General features: G+C 27.7%; 1 protein-coding gene across 1 annotated transcript; it reads left to right on the top strand.

Moving 5' to 3' along the window:
- The first annotated feature begins 574 nt into the window (after positions 1-574).
- Positions 575-7,553, top strand: LOC120172623. The gene is made up of 11 exons (XM_039180035.1): positions 575-703; positions 856-889; positions 984-1,020; positions 1,118-1,157; positions 1,257-1,305; positions 1,404-1,497; positions 1,589-1,618; positions 2,025-2,082; positions 2,593-2,822; positions 3,150-3,180; positions 7,452-7,553. The coding sequence occupies exons 1-11, from the start codon at positions 683-685 to the stop codon at positions 7,539-7,541; spliced, it is 714 nt and encodes a 237-aa protein (XP_039035966.1). The 5' UTR covers positions 575-682; the 3' UTR covers positions 7,542-7,553.
- Positions 7,554-8,239: the final 686 nt, after the last annotated feature.

Genomic DNA, 8,239 nt, shown 5'->3' with positions numbered 1-8,239 from the left:
ACTGCCCCTTCCCAGATCACCATGCGTCTTCCCCCCTATATTTTAGCCTTTTAAATGCTTATTACAAAACCTTTAATTTTGCAATATAGTGGAAAATCAAAAAGAATTAAAACAAGGTAAAATAAAATTAAAGGTAGGGAAAGACGCATGGTGATCCGGGGAAGGGGGAGTCGCATGGTGTTCCATGCGACCTTGGGGAGATGCGGGGAGCACAATGCTACTCCATTCTATACTGTAGCATTCACCCTATTCAAACAAATAATCTCTCTGGTGCACTATTCGAACAATTTTTTCGATTGAATTATTGCAAAAAATCAGCCTTTTATATAGTTGATAGGTCGGTAGTTAAAATTAGGGAAGAAACACAGATATTTTCAATAAAAACCAAAATAGAACCCAGATTTATAAAAGTAAAGAAGAAAGACTAAATTTTAAAAGTTTGAAATAGTATAGGGATCCATGACATACTTAAACCTATATAGAAAGCCCAAAAGAAAAGAAGTGATTTGAACCTGAGCCAGCCTGCCATGCAAATAATCTCGCAGTTTGAAACAATTTGAAAAGCAAAAGTGAAGAAGAGAGGCGGGCTATTCACCATAAGCTAACATTTAACTTCTCTCTCTCTGTAAGGCCAAGGTATTTTTCTTCGAGGGGAAAAGAAAACTACTCAAATCCATTCAAAATGACATCTCTCAAGCTCAAGGTATTTTCTCTCTCATTCTTAAGAATACTTGTAATTCTTAGTCTACAATGACATTTCTGTTGTTTCTCACAATCTCTTTTTAGAAATCTTTCTTTTCCCTTTAAATCCCAGTTAGGGTTTCGTTTTTCATCAGTATATGCTCTCATTTTCAGGGAAAAACAGGAGATCAACATGGCTTCTGTCGTGGTAACCTTATCTATTCTCACTTTGTTGTATTTCGTAATTTTGTTTTATGTTTTCCTTTACAATCTTTATTTTCTGCTCTCGTTTGTGTGAAAAGGTCTCAAAATTTATTCCCAAAATGAAGCATCTACCATGTAAGTTTTTTTTTTTGCTTAATTAGAACATTATCTGATTATTTTCATTTTAAATAAAGAACAATTTGATTGTTCTTTTTCTCTTAATTTTTTCTAGGAGGAAATCAATAGTATGCAGAAAAGAAGATGATCCAAAGGTTTATACCATTTTTATTGATTCCCTTAATAACGCATGCATTATTTAAATTGGTTGCTTTTATTTATATTCATGTTTAACTTCCAAATGTAATTTAAAGGGGTCTTTGAAGAATATGACCAGGACCAAAGGCAGGCGTGATAATTCTGGTAAGCTTCATTTGCATTTGCAACAATTTTTCATAATTATTATATCGGTTCTATGCCGTGAGAACTCTGTTTACAATTCTTTGCATAACACTTTTCAGAAAATAAAATTCTTCAAAGAAAAGCGCTGTCAGATCTTAGCAATCTTACTTCTTTGGTTTCTTCCACGAAAGTTTATGATGGCTCTAAATCAACGTGAGTGACTTTTTTACTGTACTTTCGAATTGTTAGCTCTTTCTGCAATTGTATTAACTAGTTGCTTTTACTTGCTCGTTTTGCAATGCAGTAAGAATCATAGAAGTGCCTTGATTGAACGGTATGAAACTTGATTCTTGTTATTGTTTCCTGTTTGGGTGTGGATCTGATGTATTCCGAGATTTCAGGACACAATAGACCCTTTTCCATATAGTCAGTGTATCTTTTTTTTTCAATGGTATACGCATATGCTATTTTGTTTCTCTCTATGAAGTGTTGTAGTAGTTACACATACATTTGCATCCACTTCTCTACACTCTGATGACATACATTTGCATCCCCTTCTCTACACTCCGATGTCTGCATTGTTATTGAATGAGGAAAAAGTTTCATTTATCCAAAATGAATATGGGCCAAGTATGTAAAGTTCTATTGAAGAAGATGTAGCTTTATATGGATATTTATATGTTAATTTGTTTCTTGTTTATTAGGTGATAGTTAAAATATGTGAAGTAATTTATTTGCAGGGTTTCAGTGGCTTCAGTTGCAAAAACTTTTAATGTCTCATTCGGGAGAGCTTCCAAGGTACAAGGGCTAAATTAGAAGTTCAGAGTTCTTTTCTTTTTTCCCCTACCCTTCCAGCTCCTCAAACATATATGATGTCACTTAAGTGTGAAAACTAATAACTAAAATCTGGGTAAACTAGTTCTGGAACTGTTGTAATTGCTAGTTTAATGGCATGTGTACTGCCGATATCATATTATCACCCAATTAGTAACTAAATCACTCAAAGGGTAGAAAAGAGCTCTGATTGTAATGAACATTAAATCATGAAAAATTGTTGAAGGGAAAGTATAACCAATGAAAAGTGGTAGGATGAAACATTTATCTTTATTGTTGGGTTTAATAATAACTTGGATGAAGTTTAGGACTTTCAAACTGCTAGATCTAATTAAGTTTTTTGAGTGTTTTATTTCACATTTATGGTATCTCAGACCAAATTAACGAAAGAAAATTCAAGTTGTAGTTTTGATTTATTCATTTGATTTTCCACTACAAAGGAATTGATCTATTTCAGAATATCTTTTAAAATAGGGAAAAGAGAAGGACCATCCTAATCGAGGTGCTATCGGCTTTCATTCTTCAAAGAAAGGTAGCATTCAATTATGTATACAGTTGTTTTGGAAACTTTCACTGGCACAACGACATATAAGCAAGTTTTGCTTTTTGAGAACAGAAAGTATTATAGATCCGAAGACTTCCTTGAGTGTCCAAAGTGTTACAACTCAGAATTCAGATCGTAAATCTGTTGTTACTATTGGCAGGTACACTGCTAAATAGACTTTCAAATTTCGTTTGGAGTGCAGGATGCAACCTGCTCGTATGACTACTGTTAAAATTATCTGATCAAGTTTTCCTCAATTCAATTATTATTGTTGCATTATTTTCTTTATTTATTCAGGACAACAAGGAATCCACTTCCACCAACAAGGTGTGTGAATTTAAAAAAACATTGAAAATTTGAAAATTGTTATTTCACTTTCTAAAAGAAAAGAAGAAAAAAATAACAGTGCTACTCATGATGTTATCTTGCTGGTTGTCTTTTATCATCTTTTATTTTTTTCCCATTAAATTTCCCCTTTTCCATGTAGGAAAAAGCTACAGAAGCTAGCAGGATTACGAGTAAGATGCATGATCCGTTTTTCTTAAATCTCCAAAAGTCCATGGCCCAAAGTTCGAGTCACTAAGATAGGGGATTGTCTCAGGAAAAACAACTAATATACGACATTATCAGATACATTAAAGGATATTTAATAAATTTGGTTTAGCGCTACCTATTATGTTGACAGACTAATAATGTTTTAAGTAAAAAAACATGAAAAACTATTAAAAAATTTGGTAACCGGTAAACTTTGGTTATCGGTAGTATCGATAAATATATATAAGTATCGATAAATATATATAAGTGTCCATACTTATTTCATTGTAGAAAACATTAATTTAAGGTTATCTTTTGAGTGAGTTTTAAGATATTAATTTAGTAATTATACACGTCTAATGGTTTAATTTTATGTTAAGGTATATATTATTATTAAATTAAAAATAATAAACATAGATATTACATATTTATTATTATTTTTGATTAAAATTGTTAAATTTAAATTCTAAATAATATTTTATAAAATATCAAAACAATTAAATAATTTGTGTAAATGAAATTATTAAATTAATATTGTAGGTGGATAACATGAAGTACTATTAAAAATTTTTGAAACATAAATTACATAACTTTCAACAAACTATTGATACATTTTTATAAAAAGTATCTATACTTTCAAAATATCAGGTAAATTTTATCGGTTTTGTCATAATGAAACTAGTTTTTTATATTTTTATCTGTTATATTGTAAAGTATCGATCCTTTTTATAAAAAGAATCGATACTTTCAACATATCAGATAAATTTTAGCGGTTTTCTCATAATGAAACTGGTTTTGTCATAATTTTACATGTTATATTGTAAAGTATCGATACATTTTTATAAAGTATTAATACTTTATAGGTGTTATTATTGCTTTTCTTTTAAATTCTAAAAGTGTCGATACTTATTTAAATGGAATCGATAGTTTCAACATATCCGGTAGGTAGTTTAATATAATAGGTAGCGCCTATTTTTTTTACCGTTTACATTACTATACTTAATAATGTTTCCAGTAAATAATCGATTATGTTATCATTGGTAATATTTTAGGTGTTTATCTAATATATTGTAATAACAAATTAAATAATTAATCTATTTTATTATATAAGTGCTACATATTACTTTATATAAGCGCTATTTAATATGTTATTCTGTTTGATAATGTTTCCAGTAATTAACCTATTTTATTATATAAGTACTACCTATTACATTATATAACTGGTACCTAATATGTTATTGTGCTTGATAATGTTTCCAATAATTAATCTATTTTATTATATAAGCGCTACTTTTGTGGAAAACATTAATTTAAGGTTATCTTTTAAGTGAGTTTTAAGATATTAATTTAGTAATTATACGCGTCTAATGGTTTATTTTTATGTTACAGTATATATTATTATTAAATTAAAAATAATAAACATATATATTACATATTTATTATTATATTTGGTTAAAATTGTTAAATTTAAATTCTAAATAATATTTTATAAAATATCAAAACAATCAAATAATTTTTTGAGTAAATAGAATTATTAAATTAATATTATAGCTGGAAAACATGAGGCACTATTAAAATTTTTTGAAACATAAATTACATAATTTTCAACAAAGTATCGATACATTTTTATAAAAAGTATTTATACTTTCAACATATCAGGTAAATTTTATCGGTTGTCATAATGAAACTGATTTTGTCATATTTTTACATGTTATATTGTAAACTATCGATCTTTTTTATAAAAAAGATCGATACTTTCAACATATCAGGTAAATTTTATCGGTTTTGTCATTTTTTTACCTGTTATATTGTAAAGTACCGATCCTTTTTATAAAAAGGATTAATACTTTCAACATATCATGTAAATTTTACCGGTTTTGTCATATTTTTACTCGTTATATTGTAAAGTATCGATCATTTTTATAAAAAGGTTCGATACTTTCAACATATCAGGTAAATTTTAAAGGATCGATACTTTCAACAGATCAGGTAAATTTTACCGGTTTTGTCATAATGAAACTGGTTTTGTCATATTTTTACCTGTTATATTGTAAAGTATCGATACATTTTTATAAAGTATTAATACTTTATAGGTGCTATTACTGTTTTCCTTTTAAATTCTAAAAGTGTCGATACTTATTTAAATGGAATCGATAGTTTCAACATATCTGGTAGGTAGTTTAATGTAATAGGTAGCGTCTATTTTTTTTTACCGTTTACATTATTATATTTAATAATGTTTCCAGTAAATAATCGGTTATGTTATTATTGGTAATATTTTAGGCGTTTACCTAATATATTGTAATAACAAATTAAATAATTAACCTATTTTATTATATAAGCGTTACTTATTACTTTTTATAAGCGCTACTTAATATGTTATTGTGCTTGATAATGTTTTCAATAATTAACCTATTTTATTATATAAGCACTACCTATTACATTATATAACCGGTACCTAATATGTTATTGTGCTTGATAATGTTTCCAAAAATTAACCTATTTTATTATATAAGCGCTACCTCTGTGGAAAACATTAATTTAAGGTTATTTTTTTAGTGAGTTTTAAGATATTAATTTAGTAATTATACATGGTTTATTTTTATGTTACAATATATATTATTATTAATAATTAACATATATATTACATATTTATTATTATCTTTGGTTAAAATTGTTAAATTTAAATTCTAAATAATATTTTATAAAATATCAAAACAATCAAATAATTTTTTGAGTAAATGAAATTATTAAATTAATATTATAACTGGAAAACATGAAGCACTATTAAAAATTTTTGAAACATAAATTACATAATTTTCAACAAAGTATCGATACATTTTTATAAAAAGTATTTATACTTTCAATATATCAGGTAAATTTTACTGGTTTTGTCATAATGAAACTGATTTTGTCATATTTTTACCTGTTATATTGTAAATTATCGATCATTTTTATAAAAAAGATCGATACTTTCAATATATCAGGTAAATTTTACCGGTTTTGTCATAATGAAACTGGTTTTGTCATATTTTTACCTGTTATATTGTAAAGTACCGATCCCTTTTATAAAAAAGATTAATACTTTCAACATATCAGGTAAATTTTACCGGTTTTGTCATAATGAAATTGGTTTTGTCATATTTTTACATGTTATATTGTAAAGTATCGATCCTTTTTATAAAAAGGATTGATACATTCAACATATCAGGTAAATTTTACCGTTTTGTCATAATGAAACTGGTTGTCATATTTTTACATGTTATATTGTAACGTATCAATACATTTTTATAAAAAGGATCGATACTTTCAACATATCAGGTAAATTTTACCGGTTTTGTTATAATGAAATTGGTTTTGTCATATTTTTACCTGTTATATTGTAAAGTATCGATCCTTTTTGATACTTTCAACATATCAGGTAAATTTTACCGGTTTTGTCATAATGAAACTGGTTTTGTCATATTTTTACCTGTTATATTGTAAAGTACCTATCCCTTTTATAAAAAGGATCGATACTTTCAACATATTAGGTAAATTTTATCGGTTTTTTCATAATGAAACTGGTTTTGTCATATTTTTACATGTTATATTGTAAAATATTGATACATTTTTATAAAGTATTAATACTTTATAGGCGCTATTACTGTTTTTCTTTTAAATTCTAAAAGTGTTGATACTTATTTAAATGGAATCGATAGTTTCAACATATCCGGTAAGTAGTTTAATGTAATAGGTAACACCTATTTTTTTTTTACCGTTTACATTATTATACTTGATAATGTTTCTAGTAAATAACTGATTATGTTATCCTTGGTAATATTTTAGGCGTTTACTTAATATATTATAATAACAAATTAAATAATTAACATATTTTATTATATAAACGCTACCTATTACGTTATATAAGCGCTATCTAATATGTTATTGTACTTGATAATGTTTCTAGTAATTAACCTATTTTATTATATAAGCGCTACCTATTACATTATATAAGCGGTACCTAATATATTATTGTTCTTGATAATGTTTCAAGTAATTAACTTATTTAATTATATAAGCGCTACCTATTACATTATATAAGCGGTACCTAATATGTTATTGTGCTTGATAATGTTTCCGGTTAAATGATATAACATAACCGGTCTAAATTTTAACCGATCACGCCATTTTTTTAAGCGCTGCACTGCAGAATTTCCCCTAAGATAGTGGTTGTTTTCCTTGTCTAATTCCCCCCCCCCCTTTTTGGCTTCAGGTAAGACTAAAGTTTGTGAAACTGCTTCAAAGCAAGCAGGCAATGCAAGGAACCATCTCTCAAGGAATAGAGAGAGTGATAGCTTTGTAATAACGTAAGCAGGATTTCATTCTGGTTCTTACCCTGCTCAACTCTGGGATTATTTATATGTCAAAATCAGAAATAAAATGAAGTCCTCATTTACATACACAGTCAAGTCGGGCAAAAGAGTTTAATGAGATAAATTCGTTTTTGTTTGTCTAAGAAATCGTAGGTCCAACTGGTTTTACCTCCTTTCCCTTTATTCTAAACATTGCTGTTCTTTATCAGGGTCAGAAGTGAAGTCTATTAAAATTTCAATTAGTAGAAATGCCATTGTAAAGTTTGCGATTTATTGAAAAATACTTTGTTGAGTTGTAGCTTATGTGTCAATTTTAATGGTGATTGTGGTTGATGCTAGAGGGGAGTATCAACAGGCTGTGTGTGTCTCATAATTCAATTGTTTTATCTGCTCTATCATTTTTTTCTATCTTTGGTTTCTGTCTTTATGAAGGGTGTAAATTAGTTCTAGGAAGTCTTTTAACATTTTTTATAATTATCTGTGATGTCCACTTCTATGTTAATATTTTCTTTTTCTACATGCTCATACTTTAAACTGGCAATTAACTGCTTTATCCTGCTGGGCATCACGAGGGAACGTTGAATTAGATTTATCTGGGAAAGTGGTATTACTCTAATTCATTAATTTCATGAAATATGTTGCCTGGAATATTTTGATATGAAAATAAAATCGATAGGTCCGATTGAAA

This window comes from Hibiscus syriacus, unplaced genomic scaffold (genome assembly GCF_006381635.1).
Source record: "Hibiscus syriacus cultivar Baekdansim isolate YM2019G1 unplaced genomic scaffold, ASM638163v2 tig00111873_pilon, whole genome shotgun sequence".
NCBI classification, from domain to species: domain Eukaryota; kingdom Viridiplantae; phylum Streptophyta; class Magnoliopsida; order Malvales; family Malvaceae; genus Hibiscus; species Hibiscus syriacus.
This window is presented reverse-complemented; position numbering and strand designations above follow the sequence as displayed.

What these genes read in the sequence shown, in the direction of transcription:
- LOC120172623 (XM_039180035.1), top strand. Translation starts at nt 683, where the DNA reads ATGACATCTCTCAAGCTCAAG. An exon ending in GAAAAGAAGATGATCCAAAG is followed by an intron (nt 1,158 to 1,256) that starts GTTTATACCATT and finishes TGTAATTTAAAG; the next exon opens with GGGTCTTTGAAGAATATGAC. An exon ending in CATTCGGGAGAGCTTCCAAG is followed by an intron (nt 2,083 to 2,592) that starts GTACAAGGGCTA and finishes CTTTTAAAATAG; the next exon opens with GGAAAAGAGAAGGACCATCC.